This window comes from Drosophila bipectinata, chromosome 2R (assembly GCF_030179905.1).
Source record: "Drosophila bipectinata strain 14024-0381.07 chromosome 2R, DbipHiC1v2, whole genome shotgun sequence".
NCBI lineage: Eukaryota > Metazoa > Arthropoda > Insecta > Diptera > Drosophilidae > Drosophila > Drosophila bipectinata.
This window is the reverse complement of record NC_091737.1, coordinates 24,821,711-24,844,595: the sequence shown is the minus strand read 5'-3', so window position 1 is coordinate 24,844,595 and position 22,885 is coordinate 24,821,711. Positions and strand designations below refer to the sequence as shown.

Sequence of the window (22,885 nt, the reverse complement as noted above, 5' to 3'; positions counted from 1 at the left end):
GAGAAAAGGAAATACTTTGGCATTTTCAACGACACTGCCAACTACTGCGACTGCGACTAGGACTAGGACTCACGTGCTGCGGCAGGCAGCACCATTTTGCGGTGATTTTTAGCTCGTTTATTTGGTTCTGGTTGCACCAGGACTAAAGGATGGATACCGGGGACTATACAATGATGCCGCAATGGCAACAGCCACGGCAACGGCAATGACTGCCGGCAAATTTTACGTGATGCTGTGCTAAACGTCAAATATTTTGTCATTCCCCCCGGAGCCAGAGCTGGAGTCGGAGCCAAAGTTGCCTCGGAAGCTGACAGTTTGATGAATGGCGGAAGATTGAAAAATGCAAATAACTAAAGAAATAGGTGCGGCAGATATTGAAAGATCCTTACTGGCTGGTCCTTGTGTGTTTGGCAGGAAGGAAACGAGTGCAAAGTGTGCCAGAGAAGCCCCTAAATCTCATTAGATTTTATTTGGCTCGAGGGAAGGGCTCTAAATAATTTAATAAGCAAGATTAATGTGCGAGTTATGAGCCTAAGAAGGAATAAAATATGCACACTAATGAGGGTTGACTAAAAAATTAAACGGAATAAGAGATGTTTATGTCCCTGACAGGAACATGTATCCCTACTTTTATTTTATTTGGACCTGTCCGTTCTGCCTGACCTGTCCATTCAAATCGTTTGTTATAAATTTTCCGCATCCGTTTCCGTCTGTTTTTCTTTTTTTGCTTTCGGGTTCGGGCTGCTGTTGTTGCTGGTCGGTGACAGGATAAAAGTATTCCCCCCCAGGACACGTGGAGTCAATTTAACGTGCTGTTGTGAGGACATAAATTACGTTTCCAGTGGCGCCAATCGAGAGGACACTACCTATAAACAGCTGTCGAATTGTCGGCCAAACAGCACTCGTCTCTCTCGTATTCAATGAAAAATTCAGAAATAATAAACTAAAGACTGCTAGAGGAGGAGGGCTTTTAAAATCGGATCTTTCTTTGGGTTTTCCACTCGAAAGTTGGAACTTTGCCGGCTGATTTTGGCGTTCGCAATTAGAAACTTTATGATTAGTTGGCTGAGCCGCGTTAAAAGTTTCGGACAGCGTTTTGCAACTTGTTTTTGCTTCCAGCTAGTAACCTTCTCCTATTCCAGCCATCATGCCACCACCTCTCCTCTCCTCGCCTAGCTGCCTGCCTGCCACCTTCTATTGCAATTTTTGCTTGCCACTCGACAGTAGTATAGTAGTTTTGCCTGTATTTTCGTTACAGGTATGTGGCAGAGTTGGCCAGCTATTTGCGGGGCTTAAAACTTTGTTATCAACAAATGTGTAAATCTGCCCAACCAACACACAAACAGAAAACCAAAAAAGAAAAAAAGGTTGAAAATATTGTAAACTTTTCCATAGTACATGTGCACTGGGGTTGTCTAACTTTTAGGCAAAATATTTATGATCGTTTTAGCGAAACCCTTCTCCAACTTCGGAGCGATAACAATGTTAAGTCGGTCGGTATTGACTTGGGAAATTTCGCATTCGGCTTGAATTAAGAGCGGAAATTCAACTAAACCGGCTAAGATTAAAGTTTTCGGGCCACCGTGCCACCCCTTTCCCCTTCGATCATCGCTGGAAACTTAATGAAAACTCCTGAAAAGCCCTGTCCCCTAGGCGCCCGCCTCTGCGGATAGCCGAGTGTGTTGCTAGACATTACTGAGGTAAGTGCAGCAGCCGCAGGGGGCTGGCGTGGCGTCGACATTTTCCAGTTACGCCCACTTAACATTGGCCCGCTCCCGCTCCCGCTCCCGCTCCCGCTCCCGCTCCCCACCGCCCCCAGGCTTCGAATCAGCCAGCTATCTAAGGGCTATCGAAGGGCGGACGGCCCCAAGGTGGGTGGAAAATTATCCTTTATTATTTTTCAGTGGAAAGTTTTTCACTCTCTCGGCGTTGGGGTTGCTTTTGGCGGCAACTTTATAATATTACTGGTGTGTCGCAGTTATTATCGATTACCCATCACCAGGTGAGCCAGATGAGAAGCTTTCAATATGCTACTGGGTGGGTGGCTGGTTACCCCCGCCCCGCCCCAACCTGGCTGAAAAGTTTGTCAATCGAAGTGAGCCACTTTCTACCCTGAAGCCCTGCCTGGCTGCCTGGCTGCCGGCCTGCCTGTTTGCCATTCTTTTCGGGTGTGCCATAAAACTTTATCTAAATGCTGGCATCGGGGAAAAGACGCTCATTACTTTCATTATCCAGCCCAAGGAGGCGGGAACACAAAAGCGAGGAGCTCAGTTGAGCGATTTGGCTGAAATTGAAAAGCATTTAATGGGATTTTCAGTCGGTTACGTGTGCATCAGGGCTGTAATCGCCTTATATCGTATATGTGTGTTTGGTTACCCAATTGAAATGCATTTGGCTAAACAGAATTCGATTAGGGCTTAAATTAAAAATTAATGGCCATCAAAGTGTGTCAAATAAAAGTGTGAAGTTTGGATAGATAGGGTACACCCTAAACGACATATTTGCATATCCTGTTTGTGATAGTACTAGATGTTATAGATACTAGATATCGATAAAAGCTTTAAGGCACAAACATCGAGATCTGTCCAGCCCCATCAATACTAATAAAGAAAAGATGAAAAGGAAGCCTATTACCAAAAGCACTAATTAAAATGGCAACAGCCCCAAAATGTAGGCAATACAATTTTTACTAATTGAAGACAAGGAAAATTAAATGACCAATGAAGCTGAAAACGAAAGTAAAGTTGAGGAACTCATCGAGGGATGTGCGATGATAAATTGTCGCTAGAAATGGGTGGGAGTGTCGGGACTGCAGACGTCTATTTTGACGCGTTTTCTTGGCACTTTCTGTTTGTCTTTTTAATTGTTTCGCCACTGCTGTTGCTCCACTCCGCTTTTAATTATAAATTGCTGGGCTAATGTTTTCTTTTCTGCTTTCCGCTTGCCTTCTAATGAGTTTTGTTCCTTTGCCGTTGCCCCTTTTGTTGGAATGATAGAAACTGGCCAAGAAGTTTGTGCCAAAATTTCCATTAGCCCTTGCCTTGAGATGGCTTGGCCAAAACTTCCATTCTGTTACTCCTTGACGCTGACTGTTTTTAGTAAGTTTAACAATAAACAAATATGCCAACAGGCAAACTGGCCAACTGGCCAACTTTTGTCATAAATTCGTGCTTTTTCTTCAGATTATTAGACTGTTTTCGGTTGCTCCCTTCTCCCCTTGGTAAATAAATTTAAAGTTTCTGTTGGCCAAGAAAAGAAATGGCACAACATGCTGCGAAATCGCAATTAGAGGACATTCTGCAGGTTTATTGCTGCCGGCAGGCATCGATTTGTTAAAGGATTCTTTTTGCCGAGTCCCGATTCCGATCCCGAGTCCTGAATCCAACAGGAGCACAGTCCCCCAGGAGAGGGACAAACAAAACGTTAAGCAAACGACAACTGCAAATGGAATTTTAATTCAATTTGAATCTCCGCGAGTGTGTCGGAGGATGGGTATTGTGGGGAGAGGAGCTGGAAGTTGTAGTCCTGCCGGTGGACAGGCAACTCTATTAACGCTTTCCCCTGGTTCTCAGGTCCTCTGGTTGTGGCATCTCTCTTTGTTTCTCGTCTGCTAATGTAATTTCATTAAGCAAACAACGCCAAGAAAAACCCCCGAAAGTAGACACAAGAAACTTTCGTCCTCCCATGCTCTCTACTTAATTAGAGGTCTTGAATGGAGGATAGAAGGGAAAACGATTCAGATTTCAGATTTCCACCTGTTGCTCCCGTATATCCGTGTGCAATTGCATAATTCATGTCTCAGTCAGGCAGGTCCCGAGCCAAATCCCGCAGGTGCAATTCCGTTAGACTCTGCTTTCAGGTGTAAAATGCAAGACACTTGTCATCCGCCTCCCCTCCATGCAGTAGCCTGGGGGAGAAAACTGTCAATTGTGTGGACACGAGTGGGTGGTTGGCCGTACATGTGTGTGTGTGTGGCTGTTTGTGTCAGCTGAGAACTTAAACTCATTAGCCGCCGCCGCCAGGTTAGTTATGCACATCAGGTCAGACCCAGGCCAGACCAGACCATGTCAGGCCGGGCCGGGCCAGGAGGTACTTTATGAATTTTTCATCATGACTGAGTTCTCCGGGCAATGCGAGAGCGTGAAAGTGAGTGTTCAGCAGAGGTGGGTGGGGGCTAGTTCATCTGGAGTCAAGTAGGCAGCCACGAAATTTGGGTCACCCGCCAGCGGCACTGGAATTACACATATTTTTTGTCGCTCTGTTCAGTGCAGCGAAAAATTGCCTTGTTTCTCCCGCAAAAAATACAAAAAAAGGGTAAAGCACGCACACACACACACACACTCTGAAACGCAACTACCACTGCAACTAAACCAAGTCAAAAAGGTGAGCAGCAAAGCGTTAAAAGAAAATCGTTTTAGTTGCAAGTGAAAGCACAATCTTGCCGGAGAGTTGCCAGGACGAGAGTATTTTAATCTCGAAGCGAATGTTCTTTAATAACACATTTTGTTGTTTAATAAAAAATATGAAAAATACATGGCTGGCACGTCAAAAAAGGAGGAAAAACCTGCCTAGCTGGCTTGCATGCTACCTGGGTTTTCTTTCATTTAAATATGTGCACACGGAAAGTGCAAAAGTCGGCGCAAATAAATGGGAAATTATATAGAGGGGGGCTTGGAAGCTAAAGAATGAGGGTCCTCTACAGGCTTAGATGGGAATTTGCAGCTACAGATGGCACAAGGACACTAAATTAACTAACCTAATACTAGCTGAGCATTCTAGTAGTAGTTTATAGTTCCACATGTGATGGGGAAGGATTAGCAAGCCCCTTCTAATTAAAGTACCGGGTATGGATAGAGGGACTTTAGACAATGCCAGGCCCCATTTGCCGGCCCCCCAGGAAAGTAACTTTGAAATTATCTCTTGGGAAAACACAAAGGGCGGCTCCTGCCTCCTCCAACCTTATCCAGCCTGGTGTGCCTTATTCCAATTGGCAAACATTGGCAAAATCGCAAGCAAATAAGCAGCTCACATGTGCTCTCTCTCCATATAGTATGTATATGGAAACTAAAGGCATACACACACTCCCGAGCAGATGTATAAATCGAGCAAATCAAAAGTAAACAGACACAAGGAGCAACGACAAACAACGAAGGCAACAAAGGCTTCTAATGGCAAGCAGGAAGGCTGACTGGTAGACATTTTGCCTCGATCCTGTTGCTCCTTCCTCGGTTGCGAAACGAGGGAATGACAGTTTGTATTTTATTTGCATATTTTGTAGCAGTTTTTCCCTTTTTGCACCGATATCCTGGCATAACCAGGACGAGAGCTACAACCAGAACCAGAAGGACAACCATTCTGGAGCACAGATGAGCGCTTACATTAGTGCGATGGATGCTGCAGGAAATGCAAAGTAAATATATGTGTATATATGTTTTAAAAATATATGCAAACACTATAGTGGATGCTGCTTGAAAAGCATCGACAACCGAGCACTTTGAGCAACCGAGCACATCCTCCGCCCACGACAGCGAGCAGAACATTATCATCGCCATGCGATGATGTGCTTCTCGCCTGCATTTCCATGTCAATTAGTTGCAATTTTCCAACTGCCACGATAGCAACTTTATTGACAAGTTGCGAAACAACTTGAGGCAGGTGTCAGCTGACACGCGGCTCTTCTATCCCGGCTACTGGATCTTTGCATTTCATCTGTTGACACCGCGATGTCGCTGTGTTTTATCCAAACAAATGTCCTGGCATACTTTCCAGGCAACTTCAGCGAGTTTTAAGCACACACATCCCTCGGGCCGGGGTCCGATTGCCTTGTGTGCACTGGGAGAAATTTAGTGGCTCTTTAAATTAAAATTTATGAAATTATATTCATTTTTAAAAGCTTAAAGCCTTCTTTTCATTAAAAACTAAAGCCTAACAGCTTTAACCTCTTCTTAAACTAGAAAATGTGAGTTTCAAGTGTAGAGAGCGAAAAACATTTCTGGTAGCTGGGATGGCAGGCAGCCAGCAGCTTGTCATGGCCAGCTTTGGCACTCAGGTTGCCGCCCAGCCCGCTTGCAATCAATTTCATTCATTGCATCGCTCATACGCACCGTACGCCTGCAGCCAACAGCTGAAAATACAGCAGCGGCAGGCACCCTCATCCTTTAAAGGATACGTGGTGCTTGAAGGGGCCGGCTTCCCTTTCACGGGCCTCGGCTCTGGTGTCTTTTGTTGCGCAGGTGAATGAAAAATATTTGTCAGCCCATCTCTCGCAGAAAATGGCTGAAAAGCGACAGCTTTCGTCACAAGGATTACATCAGTCTGGGTCTAATTTGGATCAATATTCAATGTTGGGGTCCTTTCACTTCGGAAAAGGTAAACAGAAACGCATCGAGCCCTGGCTGCCATTTAGACAATTGCAGTTGCAAGGACAACGGGGCGTATGGGCGATGTGGTGGCCCTGCCTCGAGGGCAGCTTGTGTCGGCCGCATTCTATCAGTTGGCAGCACCAAAGCAAAGCTGTTTATTTATGCCGACCCTGATCCGGCTGTGACTTTGGGCCATTCCCGTTTGATTACACGTGTAATTCAGAGCCCGGTCTGCCACCACGCTCCTCTGGAGATTCTCGTTTTCGTGCTTTGTTAGCACTTTTAATTGAATTCCATCTGACTGACACATGGTTAGCACTGGTTAGTTGGTAATTTATGTCCCTGTCATGTTTGTGGCCAAATCGTTGGCCAATTTAAGCCCCGCCCACCGCCGGCAGGGCCACTTCGCTTTTTGTTCCAGCTCCTCCTGGCGAAAGCCATTTTTAATGAAATTTTCAGCTTTGTTGGCCTGCTCAGACAGGCGAGAAGGCTTATGAGAACCGACAGCGAAAACTTTTGCATAAGTAGACGGCGGTGGAGGGGCGGCCAGTGGCAGGGGATTGTGAAAGTGGAAGTACACATTCAAGAGGGAATATCTTAAAGTTGTGCTGCCAGGACTAAAATGTTGACCTCTGACAGGGCCAGCGGGCTGGCTGGGATTTAAATGCCTAAAATACATATTCCTTAAAGCCCGAACTAGGATCATACTCCCAGGACTGGACTAGCTCAATGAATGCACTCAGAACCTCTCGATAGTCCCCGATATATAGCAGTGGTAACTTGATTATGACCAGCAGAGAAACCTATCAGAAGTCCCGCCCCAAGCTCCAACCTCGTATCCTTGGGAAACCAAGCCACAAGGAGAGAGCGAGCGAGTGTGTGTGAAGCAGAACTGGAACTCTTGTGCGCGTTTTCCGCATCCGCGTTGCTCAATGATCCGTGTAAGCACGGAAAACTCAAACGGGAAACCGACAGGGAGAAGCAGCCAGTGATGTATGTGCAGTTGTAGAGGGGGCACCGCGGGAAGAGCTCCAAGGATCCGCCGTAGAGTCCACCGTATTGATTGTGATAAATGGACATTTTGTGGGGGCAAGGACCGGACGACTTGGCTCTGAAGAGGGCCACTCATTAAGTATTAAGTTTGTTGTTTATCGCTGGGGCGTAAATTTACACTTGATATTTAATTAATTGTTATGTATGTGTATGTTTGTTGGCACTCGAGTGTGTGACATGTGTGTCTGTGTCCTCGTACCTAGGCACCCACGCGCCTAGACATGTACGCATCGACGCGTCGATAAACAAAAACATATTTTAATTAATGAAATCCAATAAGGCTCAAATACACACGCCGCTGTTTTCGCAGCGAGGATTATGAGCGCTAAGCCAGCAGCAAAGGACGCGCCACCCAGCCACCCACCACCCAGCCACCCACTCGTAAATGTGGGGGGAAGCACAAATAAAGCATAAAACTGGGCAGCATAAACTTTTCGCATAATTAATGCAGAAATATTTTGTAATGCAAGCAAGCGTTAAGCTCCAATCCGCATATGGGAGTGTGTGTGTACCTGCCACACAAAAAAGAGAACCCACTTCCGTTTCCTGTTTCTGTACCTGCTCCTGCTCCTGCTCAGCTTAATGCTCGACATATTAATTAGTTTTCATATGATGAACTCGCCCGCCTGCCGCAAACTTTCGCCGCTTAATGAGGAAAGTTTCTGGCTAAAAAATAAACATAAGAGATCGGAATCGGAGTATTGGCCGATTCTCCCGATTGGCCCGGCCAAAGGAAAGCCTTGTCAACATGTCAAATAAAAATCAAATTTCAAATGGATATACATCTGCGTCTGTCCTCCGACGGAGACAGAGATCCCTGAAGGAAAGTCAAGCGAACGCAATGAAAATAAATTATCAGAAAAATAAAAGAAGAAACCTACAGAGCGGGAGGACGATGGAACTTTTGTAATATAAACTAGAGTATTGAACCGAATGATGATTTCTTTATTTCTCTTCTTTCAGTGGTGGTGGTGGTGAGTCAAATCTCTGGCCCAATTCCCAAAACTTCAACGAAAATGACAGACACAGACTGAGAGACAGAAGTGGACCAACAATCGTTGTGTTGGGTATTCAGCATCTGGGGCCTTGCTTTCTGTTTATTCGGGTCTGTTTGTGTTCAGCGTTACCTCATTTTCCGCCCGACACCCACTCCTCAGACGAAGGACACTCCAGAGCCAGGACTGTTATTGTTGGCTCGGAGCTGAGAAATATATTTTCCATAAATCAACATCAAAATGTTTGATGATGCGATAAATGGCGAGGAGACCGAGAGAGAATAGCCCAAGAGCCGTGAAGAATCGTAAGTGATGGTTGGTTGCCGGAAAGAAAGGGAAAAGTAAGCAAAGCAAAGGCAGGACCATCAAATCCATTGAAGGAATCCCTCAAGCCACGTGTCTTCAATATTATTTTCCCGAGTCTCGAGTTTATTTAGAGAGCATCATAATTTGCACAGCCTTGACACTGCCATGGCTTGTTTAGTTTAAAGTTTTAATTAAATTCCAAGTTGTTTAATTTGGAAGACAGAGGCCTGGGGGCTCTTGGCGGGGTTTATGCGGGAAATATCACCTCCTAGACGGCTTAGCCTTTGAAGTCGAGTAACTTGATCACAAGTTCGCGTAATTGTCGGGCATGTACGAGGCTCTGCCGCCTACGCTTAAGGTGTTCATTGTCGACTTGGCGCGCTCTAATTAAAATGTTATCCATTCCCCCACCGCACCACCACCCAGCCGGTGATATGTGGCCCTCTCCCATGGCTGTATCTACTTGCGGCTTCACACACACACACAGCTCCTGACAGTGAGCCAGAAACCGACTCGCCACACACACACACCTGACTTTGACATTGCCGGGCTATTAATTAGTTAAACTCAAATTGACACTCGAGATAATCAAAATAGAAACATTGGGATTGGTATTGGGAGTGGGCCTGGACTTGGTCTTGGTCTTGGACTGGAGGCATCGAAGCGAGACGAGCTAACCAAATAAACGTGGCCAAGTCCGGGGATATTAATCAGGAGCTTTTCTTTCTGTAGTGACCTTTGGTTTATTTTTGGCTTGAAAGGCTTCAACTTTTGGCTTAAAGCAGTGGTCGGCACCCCAATACATTGATATGATTTTACCGCATTAGTGTTAGTAACGAATAGCAGAAAGTAGGCTGTGAGCATGACGTTTCACACATTTATACTGTGTGTGTGTGGCAGAGCTCGGGCAGAGAAATTTCCTATGCCCCCGAGATAGGGCCGTGCCGACCTCTGGCTTAAAGTGACAAGCTGGAACAAGTGGAAAGTTTACTAATAAATATCTGGGGAGCAGGGCTAGTTGGCTGTATTTTCAGGAAAGTTCTTAAGCATGTCGAGTGCACCAGACTCACACTTCCTTTCTCGTCCTGGCTGTAAACAATAACAAGAAAATCTTTGCATAAAACGTTTACACCAACATGGTGGTGGGCTCTGAGTTTTTGAGTTAAGTTTTTGGTTCAGGTTGGGGTTACGGGGAGGAAGAGATGGTGCTTACAAGTGTAAAAGTTTTGAGGTTAAGACGCTTCAAAATAAAACTGCACACACGAGGCATACTTTCAGAAAACTCAGACCCCACGCCCCCGTACTTGGGCCTACTTGAGAAGAGCAAAAGTTGGTGCTTGGCTGCATTTGTAGCTTTGGTTTTCATAGACACACGGAAAAAATTACAAAATTAATTTTAAAACTAAAGGATAATAAATAAACTAGAAATGACTAGAAATAATAGAAACCTTTAGAAAGTCTAAACTTGAATGCCAGTTGGCAGGAGAAGAGCTACAAACAATTAAACCAAAATATTTGTGTTCGAAACATGTGCATCGCAGTCTGGGCGAGTGTGTGTGTGTTTATTTTAGTGTGTTGGTGCAAGTGGCTGTGTGTGCGTGATATGCTAATTGCCAACTCATTAAAACAGCTTCGTCTTTCTGCCAGAATCCAACAAATGTAGCCATGTCCTTGCTCTGCATTGTGAAATTTCCATTTCCATTTCCATGAAAATATTTCTAGTGCCTCTCTCTCTAGTGCCTTTCCCTTCTAATTTAATCAGTTTGTTAAATAATGAGACAAGCATCTCTCTCTATTTTCGGATAGAACCCTGCCAGGACAAGTGCATCTCATTCTTAATTAAATGCACTCTTGTTGTGGGACAAATATTATTTTTGCTAAAGACTCGACAAACTGGCTAACTAACCCTGAATAACCTTCGGCCCTGTGGCCCTCTTTCTTCGCCCTTCCCCCGCAGGTAATCCTTGAAAGTTTTGCCGACAACAAAAGCGTAAATACCCAAGGGACTTAGCAGTCACATTATGTATTCCTAAGCCTCATCCAAAATACGTATACGCACTGTATGCCCCCCCTTCTGCTGAGACTAGTCTTCCATAATCGTTTTCGGAAATTTATGCGTCAAGGGCCACAACAAAATGGGTTGAGCACATGTTTTTCTGTTTTTTTTTTTGTGGCTTGGAGTTGCGAATATCCTTGGAATACTTTAAGTGAGTGTGTGAGGGTCGGAGGATATTAGGACCCAAATAAAAAGCAAGTTATGATTATCCTGCCAGCCTCTCTGAACTTGTCCCATCGATTACCGAGGAGGTTTAAAGCTGAGAGTTGCTGTCATTGAGGTTCAACTTTAAGGCCGTACGATGTGTGGCAGCGTCCCAGTTCCAAAACTTGTTTAAAGTTTCCTCCTTCTCGGCTTTCATATATTTTTTAGCTTGTTTGGGTTTCGGCCACCGCCAAGCTGGCCAAAAGCAGGGCGTGCATAATCGCTGATTAGTGTCTACGTGTGAAACCGGTGAATGTCCTGCCCCTGCGTTAGCCCCTCTGTCCATCCTGCGGGGCAGGACCAGGGCCAGGACCATCCCGCCCCTTGGCCACAAAATCCGCAGGGCCTTGTGGGTCATAAATTCGCATTAGAAGCGGCACGCGGACGTGAATAGAGCGCCATTGCATCCACTAATAAGCAGGACGCATGTTATCCGCCGTGGGCGTGGCTCCAGTCTACACCAATACACTCTCATAAGCACACATACACGCACAGGCACTGGAACATCCACACGCATAATGAACTGAAGCCGAATTGAACGCCAGCGCTTAACTTAATTAAAAACTGCATTCTTTGCCTGGCCTGGCCTGGCTGGCTGGCTGGTGGGGGTTCGTTTTATTTAGAATCCGTTAAATGGCCAAAACAGGCACGAAATGTTACCAAGAACACAAGCCAGCCAGTGAGCCAGCCAGCCAGGCATGTGGGTGGCCGTGTACAAATTTTGCGCATATTTTCCGGTAAAATTATATGTTTTCCAACGCAATGCGGTTGGAAATTCTCCCGAAAATTTTCACTCAACTCGCCACGAAAATTTTTGTCTCTAATTTATGGCCAACTCCAGTGTTGACTGAAAATTTCGCAGAAAAGGGGAGGGGGTTGGCGAGATAATAATATCAATTAAAACTCATTTCGATGCATAATCATACATATTGCATTCTCTGGGCACTTTCTGTAATTTATCTTTGATATGCCACATAAATTTAATTAAATAAGTTATTATATTTTAATTGGATTTTTGTTGCCACTATGTGTGCCACCTCTCTCAGTTATTGTTATTGTTGTTATCACAACACAGGGCCAATTAAAAGTCGAGCAAATAATGAAATGTGTAATAACAGTCAGGCGACCTTTGACCCAAGGACTGAAGCAGTAATTTGCTGTAATACGACACTCCGATTGATTTTTATTCTCGTCAAATTAACGTTCATTTATTGAGAAAAAAGAGACCCACAGACAGACATGATTAAAATAAACGAAGTATTGATTAAATTATTAAAGTTACTATATAGAGCTACCCATGCAACACTACTTTAGCCTAAATTATATCCTCCATAGTCCATATATCAGGCTGTTGAAAAATTTATGGATTTCTGTCTAAACCGCATACCCACTGCCATTTACAAATTAGTTTTGCCGACCATCCAGACTCTCTTACCGAATCATTGTCAGTTGCATAATTTATGAAAAGTCGCGTTGATTGAATTTAAGCTGACATGAGACCGAGGGGCCACCGAGAGGTGTGTGGAGGGGCCCAATCGAAGTGCGGCAATTGAATTTTCGGGGACTCATTAATTTTGGCCTGTTTGTCATTGACTCATCATCGGCTGTGAGCGAGTTAACCGGCCGAGTGGCTCCTGTGTGTGTGGCCCGTCTGCGGTTTGCTGGCAGGACACTCTTCCTATTTTGTTTGTTAAATATTTCCCACTTTGCACATTTCCAGAGCAATTAAAATTGATTTATGACGTCCAGACAGTTGGCAGCTCCAGTCAAGTGCACTGCGGCCATATATCCTTGGAGTCTCGGAGTTGGGAGTTGAAGGACTCTCCCTGGAAGTCTTTTTTTTGGCACACGCGTGCCTGTTTTGCATTCGTCTGTCTTGGGTTTTTCTTGGCGTAATTAGGCAGAGTAATTTATTTTTATTACTCTTCATTTTCAGCCAGTTCTCCGCTGTCCACTTAGCTCTCATAGTAGGCCATCCCGACTAAGAGCTAACGAATTTGTCAAGCAACAAATTATGTTGGTCCTTTCCTCGGTTCTCGGGTCCCAGTTCCCTGTTCATTTCAACGCCTTTTGAAGGGTCCTGCGTGGCTGCGGGATTCTAATTAGAATGGCCTTCAAGTCCTCTAGACAGGTGGCTGCTAAGCTCCTCCGAAGGTGCCTTTTGTGGTCAGCTTGATTTGCTTTGTCTTCCCGGGTTGGCCATTTAATTGGCTTTAATTTCAGGTTAGCTCCAACTGCCCTTTTTTCATCCTTAATGCACTTTACGGTCTGACGCCTCCGCCAGGACACTCATAAATGATATATTGCCAATGCTGGCGACAAAGTTTTTCGAAATTCAAAACGCACCATGTCCTAGGACATAAAATTCGTTCGCAGAATCATTAAAAAGTATTAGGGAGGTGACCAGAAAGAAAGGAAGATGGTAGAACAGCCAACAGACAACCAAAAAAAGCGTAATTTATGGCCAAATTAAACGAAACTAATAAGAAGAGCCAAGTGGGCCAGAGACCAGGGGGCTAGATCGTCCTGGGCTTGTCCTTTTTGACAGCACCTTCCGCTGCTGGCTGCCGGTTGCTGGTTGCTGGCTGGTTTTATGAAGATGGACACTTGTAATTCATTATGCGCTTGGTGCCACAGCGCCTGAATCAACGGAAATGAGTCTAGGATAACTTTGCTATTGCCCCTGCTGCGAGTCCTGCTCCTCCTGGTCCTCCTTCTACTGCCTTATCCATGTTAATTTTTCTTCATTTTTAAAGTCACTCTCTCCTGGTTCACTCCACTCCAGGCTTAGTCGCTTATTTCTTGTCAAGTTGCAGACTCGTTAGTTAGTTTTGGTAGAATGCCTCGGTAATTGCTTGCCATCATTTTTGTTCACCAATTCGAACTACCAAAAGGCGACATCTATGGGAGCTTTTTAAGGGTTTCAGGGTTCTGTTATGCAGTCCAAGTTTGTTGGTGAGTTGTTGAAAAAGCTCCCTTTTAAAAGTTGAGTGTCCTTTATCTTAACCTTACTCTTAAGCTTTTGTAGAAGTTCCGACATGATTATTTTTGACAGTTTTAAGCTTAGGTAATATTTAGCTTTAAATTAAAACTTTGCAAGCTTTTCTTCTATCATAAACTTACTAGTCCTGAATAATAAGCTTTAACAGGACTTTTAAGAATCATTTTCCTATAAAATATCCTTCAAGCTTCGTGTCCTAGCTTTGTGCTTCTCTCTGAAAAGCTGAACATGCGCAATAACCCTCGACAGCCTCCCAAAAACCCAACATCCAATGCTCTGGACCACAAGTCCTTCCACCTTTCTGTGTTTCGGCATTGGTGTGTGTGAGAGGCCTTTATCACAACACTTGCCAGCCAGGAGATAGCAGGACCTTGTTTTGGTGTCAGTTTAAAACATTCTGGTGAAGTGTTCGGTTGGCTTGTTGGATCGAGCGGGCGTCCTGGCGCGCTCCTCCTCCTCAATATCTACGTCTCTCTGCTGCCCAAAACACCCTTCCACGGTGACAATCGTATACAGTTCTAAGCTCCTCGTGTTCTTGTTGCTCTAAGGACACCCCAGGGGCGGGAAGAACGGTGCGTATACTTGTTATTGTTCAAAAAATAAAAAAACCAGAAAAAAAATAAAATAAAATCGCGAATTGTGGCATTCCGGTGGCGTGTAAAGTATTCATATTTCTTTGGAGCACTCCAGGTCTGTAGGTCTCTGTAGGTCAGTGTTATAACGATTTCGGGGTATGTGTGTGATTTTTTCCGTCTGATGGCACAGTTTTGCCCGAGTGTCTGACAGGATCCCTCAGTGTCCTTGTGAGTGTGATTTCGGAACCAGAGCAGGATTTCTGGGCCTTGTGTGAGTGGGGTTTGCAATTTCCGCCATTGGCTTTGTGTCAAGTCGCTTGGCAAACTCACAGCCATACTCGAGAGATATGGCTGTACCTTTTAGCCTTTTATTTACATTTGAATGCGTCTCGAACTGAGATATTTCTGGGAAATATTCTGGCTGTCAGCCTGTCCACAAACTCCCCAGCTGCCGGGCTGCCAGGCTGTCGGGCTGTCGGACTAATTGCACTGTTGAGCATTTTGTTATTTGCATGTTTAACAAATTCGTGCGGTGCATAATTTAAATATTTCTCGGCCAGGTCAGAATGAAAATTTAATGCCAAAGTTTCGGCCTGGCAGTCCTATTTCTGGCTGTGTTTTTGTAGCTATTTTAGGCCCAGTCCGAATATTTGTTATTTCCCCCCAAGGAAGGGCAATAATTTTTCTGTTCAATTAGGTTTAGGCAGCAACAAATGCGAAAAGTCAAGTTTCCTTTTTTTACGACTACTATAAACATAAAAGTTCTCCCAAAAGATACGCACATCCGGACACACACCCAGTCACACCCACGCGTCTTACAATAAAATACAATCTCGCAGCCTCGCCACATGGGCTTAGATCTGTACACATGTGTGTATGTTTGGCATAATAAGTTTTGATTTGGTTTTATTTGTGCTTCTGGGCCAGGGCTCTCATATTTACCTTCTTGACACCTTAATGGGCAAAGAGCCGGAGCTTGGTGGCCGGGAAACCAAATGAAAATGTTCAATTCACCTAAGCGTCAACGCATATTGTTTATTTATCATTCAGTTCGGGTCCGAAAAGGGCCAGGAAATTCTAATAGGCTTGCTCAACAGCTTAATACCCTTTCGGAGGACAATCACTAAGATATTATAAGCAAAGATAATCTTATGAGGCTTAGTGCTATGGAATGTTTTATCTTAAAATAAAGATCTTGAAAGTATTTATTATTTATATTTTATAGAACCTATTTTGCTTTTATTTCCCACTATGCCCTTTCACCTGCAAAGGGCAATCAAAGCAAATGGTCCCGCCTGTCATTGACTTGGCATTGGTTGGGTCGCCTTTGGTTTGGTTTGTCTTGATTTAGGCCCCTCCAAAGGTCTCTCACCAAAAGTTGGCCTGCTGGCACAACCCAGAACCCAGGCTAAGAGCAAGATGGAACCTTCCAAAGGGAACAAAGGAAAGAAAAAGCTGCCTTGTCATCAACATAATGACGGCGCAGACAAGTTGAATATGCCTCGTATGTGGGTGGGTTCTGGATCCTTGGAACCTTTGGCACTCCTGTTTTTGCTGCTGACCTGCCTTTCGACGATTTGTTGTGCGGGCGCTGCGCAGATACAGACTACAGGGCGTATACTTGATACTGGCATTGATCGAATTGTATTGCCTACTTTTTGGGGCATGGGAAGCCAAGCCAAGCCGGCTGCTGTCTGTCTTCGTTGGAGTGAAGCCCTCAGAACTGTCAGTTCTACTTGGCCCGCCGCATCGTTGCGCACTTTAGCTTCTGTCATTGGCTGTCAGGACCTCTGGCCCGGATTCCACTTCCCAGCCAGCCATCCGACTGCTTTTTGCGTCCTGCAACTGTCGGAGCAGAGAGTTTTAGCGAATAATGCAATTGACACATTAAACGAGCTGGCCACAATTGAATCAGAGTAGAAAGTATCTCCGCATTAAATATTCCATTCATTTATGTCCAGATCAACGGGCTGCGAATGGTTATTTTATTGTGATGCGGACAGGGATGCGGATCGGACTTGTTAAATCAGTGAATGGTTTTTTCGCTGAACATTATGGTATTAAGTGCTACGCAAATTTACAATTGCCACATCCAATAATATTGAAATATTTATGGGCGCATTTTATAGATTTCCCAGTTCAACAAATATTTGCCAGCCATAAATATTGACAAATGAAAGCCCCCAAAGAATATCCATATATATATATATTCTTTGTCATAAAAACAAAATGGTTTCAGCCTTTTTTTCAGCTCTGATAACAGCGGGCATTCAGGCGATCAAAAACGCAGAAGCACATCGCCCAACTGTCAATATATATATCTATTGATTTATAGCCGGGGCTTGGCCTGCTGGGGCTGAGGGCTCGGCGTTTTTGTTGTCATTTTCCCAAAAAAGGCACAAAACTATTTTGAATGCCACAATTTGTCACTGGGGCCGGCCGAAAGAGGTGCGAGGATTGGCCAATGCAATTCAATTTAACCTGTTTTTTGCCGGAAAATTGTTGCCATTTTAAAATATGGAATAAACCAAGCATGGCAGGCAAAAATACAAAAAATACGAGTATACTATGTATGCCAGAGAGATAGAAGCCGACCCAGAGATAAAATAATATAAAAGCTCTAGCTCTAGCTGTAGCTGTAGTCGGAAGAACATTTCCCCATAGAATATTTTGCACGTTTTCCAGCCGGAAAATCGTTTCAGGCATAAAGCAATAACATGTCCGTAAATGTTTTCCCGCAAAGATGAAAACTTTGTTCCCTTGTGGAAAAGGAGTAAAATTTTCAATTAAAAAAGGCAGAGCTACAACCAAGACAAGAAAAATTGTTGCCCTTTTGGCATGAAAACTTTCAGGCTTATCTCTCCAGCGGTTATTCACACCTGCATATGGAGGTGTAAAGTTACCTCACCGCCAGGTTTGAGTTCTGAAGACTAAAGGCAGTTAAATTGTTTAGAGTTGCAGCCGCAGCTCACCATCATTCTGGCTTGACATCCCGCCAAAAACTTAATGCCATCAGGCTGAAGGCAGCTGAAGGCAAAAACCAACCCAACCCTCCTCTTGACAAGTTTGAGTCGCCAAGTTGGCGCATTCAGGTTTTGTTGCTAATCTGCCATGCCATGCCCCGAACAAAGATAACTTAACTCGGTTTATAGTTTTTGGCCACGAAAATAGAGAGCAGGAAAAACGAAAATGTTGTGCCAAAGTTTTTAGCTGAGAGGGAATATTTTAAACTATATAGGGTTCTTTAAAAAATGAATCATCTAGTATGGGTTGATAATAATTGTAAGCTTACCTCTACCCTAATGACCTGAAATGTGTGTTGCGAGAATACCACTTTTTTCGGTTGCCCTCGTAAAGTCTTCATCAATTCGCATTTAAGCAAAGTATAAAAAAAAGTCGCACCGATTTTCCCCCCTGACTTAATGAGGCAACACGGGACTTGGTCAAGTCCCACCCTGGTCTCCTGGTTTTTATGTTTGGCCATAAAATGCGGACAGCAGCAGCTCCTAGGACTCCGCTAGGATGGCCATCAGAGTGGATGTGAATGGAGCTCCATTAATTATGCAATATCCGACTGGGCCGAAAAAAGCCTCAACTGTTGGGCGACTTTTTCCGGGGTTTTCCGGGCTTTTCCATGGCTATCCCCTGGAATACTTTGTGGCTCGTAAAGGAGACATGGGGGTAGGGGGAGGCAACAAGGCTCTTGCCACACACACACAATTTGCATTTCTCATTGATTTTCCCCGTGCATCATTAAAAATGCATTTAACTGGTTCGGGTGGATGGCATATACTTTAAGCATTGTTATTAATTAATTGTTCCACGTAGCATGTTCGCGAATCGTTGCGGTCTCCCGGATCACAAATGGCAATATAAATTTATCCCCACCCCCCTCTTACCCCTCCTCTGCGGTATCATTTTTCTCCCAATTTTTTTTTCTCTGTGGAACTCATGGCACAGTGACTCCAACTTTTTCAACTTTCCGCTGTCCTCTCTAATTAATGAAATGAAAATATTTGCATTTCAACAAAAGGCGAAAAAGTTGATGATGTCCTGGCGAAAATTAAAAAAGTTTCCACGACCTCCAACTCCTCCAACACACACAGACTCACGCACATCCTTCTAATATTATATATGGTTTGGAAAAAAAAAACTCATTTTATTTGGAAATTCCTTTTATTTTTTCAGAAATCCGTGAAACCATCGGCGGCAGCGCCCTCATCGTCACGAGATTCTCCCATCTATATCGACGATGACAGCATCGAAGGATCTGGTGGACGCGGCGGGGTGAGTTGCTCTTCATATTAAATGTTAATTTAATAATTGCGTTTCCTTCCGAACAAGGCCATAGAAAAGTTTCCGCATAAGTTGAGATCATAAAAGTGGCTTCCTATTTTGCATTTCAGCAGAAAACTTTACACATCGGATGACTTATGCAATGAGTTTTTGTTCAGAATTTTAGTAATCATTTTATCGCCCAATATCGATTTCAATAGTGGCCATGTGGAGTGCAATGTTAATCAATCAAAATCGCATTTAGGGCATAGTCAGCATATTTTTTATGGCCCACATCCGAATATGCATTTATTTTATTCATCCAAACCAGAACTGTGAAAAAAGGTCCTGCCGTGCAGGAAAAATGGAAAAAAAAAAATGGATTGGCAACCATGTATGCAAAAGTTTGGGCCAAAAGCTGGTTACGTAATCAAAACTTGACGTTGGCAAAAACTCATTTGTTTATGCGCATGAAATGTTAATGTTCAACACCTTTTTTGTGCTACGAGTGTGAATAAAAAAGGGGGTGTGTGGGCTGTGTGTGTAAACTGAGTGTGTGGGGTGTACTGCCTGTCTGCGTATGCATTTGGCATGTGAGCGACATTTGTTTGAAAGTTTTCTGACAGCGCAGCGCTTGTTCCGCCCAGAACGCGTCAATTGTTAAAGGCACACACTTTTGATTCCCTTTCAGGATACACACACACACACATGTGCGAGTCCTAGTACCCTCCACACACACACACAGAGCTAAAAAAAAAAAACTAATTAAAATGCGTGGCCTGACATTGCTGCGGCTCTCAGAAAAAATTGTAGGACGAATATAAGTAAAAATAGAAAAAAGTTTAATTAAATTCTTTGGCTTTTTCGCCGACTTTCCTTGACTCGTTTTGGTTTCCAATTTCTTTCCTATTCCAGTTTCAATTTAATTAAACATTTTCCCAAAAAAAGGAAGTAGGTTCGTAACATAAATAGAAAATTTTGAGAGGAACTTTCGCGAAATTCAATCAGCGAGCTCTGACATGCGGGGCACGTTGCATACTTTATTGAGTCACTGTGACTAGATCAACACAAGAGCACAAAAGCTATTGACTTAGGCATTAATTTTCCATGGAAAAGGCTGGCCCCGAGTCGGACATTTAGCCGGGATTTCAGTCAGCTCGGTGGAAAAATAAGTAAATAAAATCCCTTCAAGCGGATTTCATTTTTCATACCCTGTAGAAGAAGGGTTTCCAAGGGTGTGATGGAAGGACCTAAGTATTTCCTAGTACTGAAGTTTAAAATAACACATTTAAAAGATATATCTCTTATTTAGTTAGTAAAGTCCTATTTTAGGCCAAGTAATGGGTATCTCATATTTGAGTAGCTGAACCCTAATGTCCTTAGTGGTTTTATTTTTTAAAAGGCTGTCTGTCATCTCCTCCTCCATCTCTCCTCTTCACTGTGGCATTTTCTAATTTCCCTCCCAGACCCCATCCCCCCGTTCCGTTCCGCTTTTTGCACCATTTCCGCTGCGGTGGTCCTGCTGCCGACTGCCTGATCCTGCCTGCTCCTGGCATGTGCTGCCATCATGGTCCACGTCCGTCCTCGTCCGAATGTGTTGGCATTTTTATGTTTTATGCAACTGACAAACGTAAAAACGTCTCCCATGTGCTGGATGTTCTTTTATACCATCCCTCCTGCTCCTCCTCGTCCTTTTTGGGAAAAAAAGCAAAAGGAAAGGACACTAAATGCAATTTATTATGCGCTCTGTTGATCTTTTGGGCCAACTACAGCTGGCTCTTTAAAGTGATTAGGCCAGTGGCTTGGATGGATTCTCATGGTTTCATCTTTCCGCCGCGCTGTTGTTGAGTCATCGCTCCTTGGGGATTCATTATTTCGTTATTAATGATTCCTGTTCCGTCTTTGTTTCAGCATCTTATGAATTATGATAAATTCGCAGATTATTCAGTCACAGTTCTAATATGTCACTCTGCCTTGACTCCGGAGTTAATCATCGCTGCGTGCTCGTGATTAATGGCTGGCCATCCATCCACAATGGATTGGGCTTGTTTCAAGCTGTGTGTAGTTATAGGTATTTGTACATTTTTCCATTTGCCATTCGGGGACGTGTCAACAAGATAATGAACTTTTGTGGGCACATCCAAGGAACACGTATGCAAGCATGTGCATATGATGTCGTTGGCTTGTTGCAGGGTCGGTTTGTTTGCCTCGTGTGTAATAAGCCGTTTGCAGAACACGCAGTCCACTGAGCACACACAGTCCAGAGGTTTTTCTCTCAGTGCACACACACACATACCCGAAGGATTCGTTGCATTTCCCCAAAATGGACAAAGCCGGCAAGTGAGGAGGCAAGCGAGCTTGTCCTAGGTCCTTGTTGATTAATAACGTGCACATGGCGCACGTGTTTTTGTGGATGGCCGAAAGGAAAAGCCTTTTTGCATAACACACACACACACACAGTCTTACACAATCTGGGGTAATCCCCCCATATTGGTATTCGTGTCGCATAGAGAGAGAGAGAGAGAGGCGGAAATGCGTATTGACAATAAATTAACATCGATTGACATGCCGAGGAGAGAGCCCGAAAAAGTATGCTACAGAATGTGTTGTGTAAACAGGTTCCAACTAGCACCTCCCTTCCGCGTCCTTCCTGCCTCTCAGCCCAAGGCATTGATGATGTGGTTAGGTAGTGCGAAATATGCTGCCTGTCCAGGATCCCATTATCCCGTATCCTGGTGCCTGCCTGCACTCAGTCAGTGTCCCGTTTCCTCCACATCCATATAGCCCATACCACACCATGTGTCGGCTATGTGGGCGGTTGTGCCTGCGCTTAAGTACGTGCATATAATTTCCAACGCTGTGTCGTACTCAAGCTGTCAATATCAGTTGCTTACATGGGAATTTATTGGTGACAGCTCACATAATACATAATGCATACTGTGCCCACCCACTAACACCAACACACTCACACACACTTGGCTGTCAACTGTTAGAAAATGGGGGTTCTTAACCGATAGACATTGAAATTTATTGAGATTGTATGTGTGTGGCAACCAGCTCTCGCAAATGAGTTTATGGCAATGGGCATCCGTTTCCCATACAAGTCGTCTTGCTGGCAAATGCAGAAAAATCTGACTTTTTAATGCCAAAGGATGAGAAGGATGCTACATCCTCGTGTGCCCTGCATTCATTACTCAATGTCGTTCTGCTTTTGGCCAACAGCATACAAGTGTACAAATGATGGTGCATTATTTCACATAACATAATTCCCCTTGGAGAGGCCAAATGAGTCCCAGAGCTGGGGATAGCAAGCCAGCCCAAACATACACCAACATCTCGGTAATCCGAGGCCACTGGGGCCAAACGGTTTGCCCGAAACTGGCTGCAAAGGATATGGGAGTATCTAGCACACTCCTCCTCGCTGTGGGACAGCTGCCGTCGGTTATTGCGCATACGCCACGTTGCCGCAGACGAGCCTGAATGTCTATTGAATTAAACACCCAAAAGCAAGCACCAGAGACGGCCTTTGAGCTGGATCTCGAAATTGGGAGTTCTTCCATTGCTTATTCAGTTATATTTTGTTAAAATCATTGAAATGCATTATTCTTGTGTCACTCAGAGCTCTGGCAGAAGTTTATCCCCGGCTTTGCTGGGTTGTGCAATCAAGGGATTTCATTTGTTTCCATTTACTTAGCAATGCAAACTTCCAGGGTATATCACCTCGCTGGCCAACAAAGGATGCTGGCTGGCATCGAAATAAGGAACACGTTGTGCCAGTCGCATACGAATACAAATGCGTAGACACAGACAGTGCCAGTGGGTGGGTGGAGTGCCATAACATTTGGAATCCCGGCGAAAAGTCATTGTCAAAGTTGACGCGAAAACACGGAGCAAGGGCGGCAGTGTGGGGGCCAGGACCCCCAACTGTGATGGCGTCGATGATGATGATGATGATGGGGGCGTTGTCGCCATTTTGTTTTCTCTGTTTGTCTCCGGCGTAACGGTATAACGGTATGCGCATTGTATTACCAAGTGAGAACTCTAAACGGAGAACTGGG

The 22,885-nt window shown here is 44.3% G+C and overlaps 1 protein-coding gene across 3 annotated transcripts in view; it reads left to right on the top strand.

Annotated features, from left to right (window-relative positions):
- The window catches only part of Sdc (Syndecan), an 88,348-nt gene that overhangs the window by 49,877 nt on the left and 15,586 nt on the right, over positions 1 to 22,885 (top strand). For all 3 annotated transcript variants that reach the window (XM_017231647.3, XM_017231646.3, XM_070279256.1), the window contains exon 3: positions 18,741 to 18,839. In XM_017231647.3, coding sequence (XP_017087136.2) covers positions 18,741 to 18,839 — 99 coding nt within the window. The remainder of the gene's footprint in view (positions 1 to 18,740; positions 18,840 to 22,885) is intronic.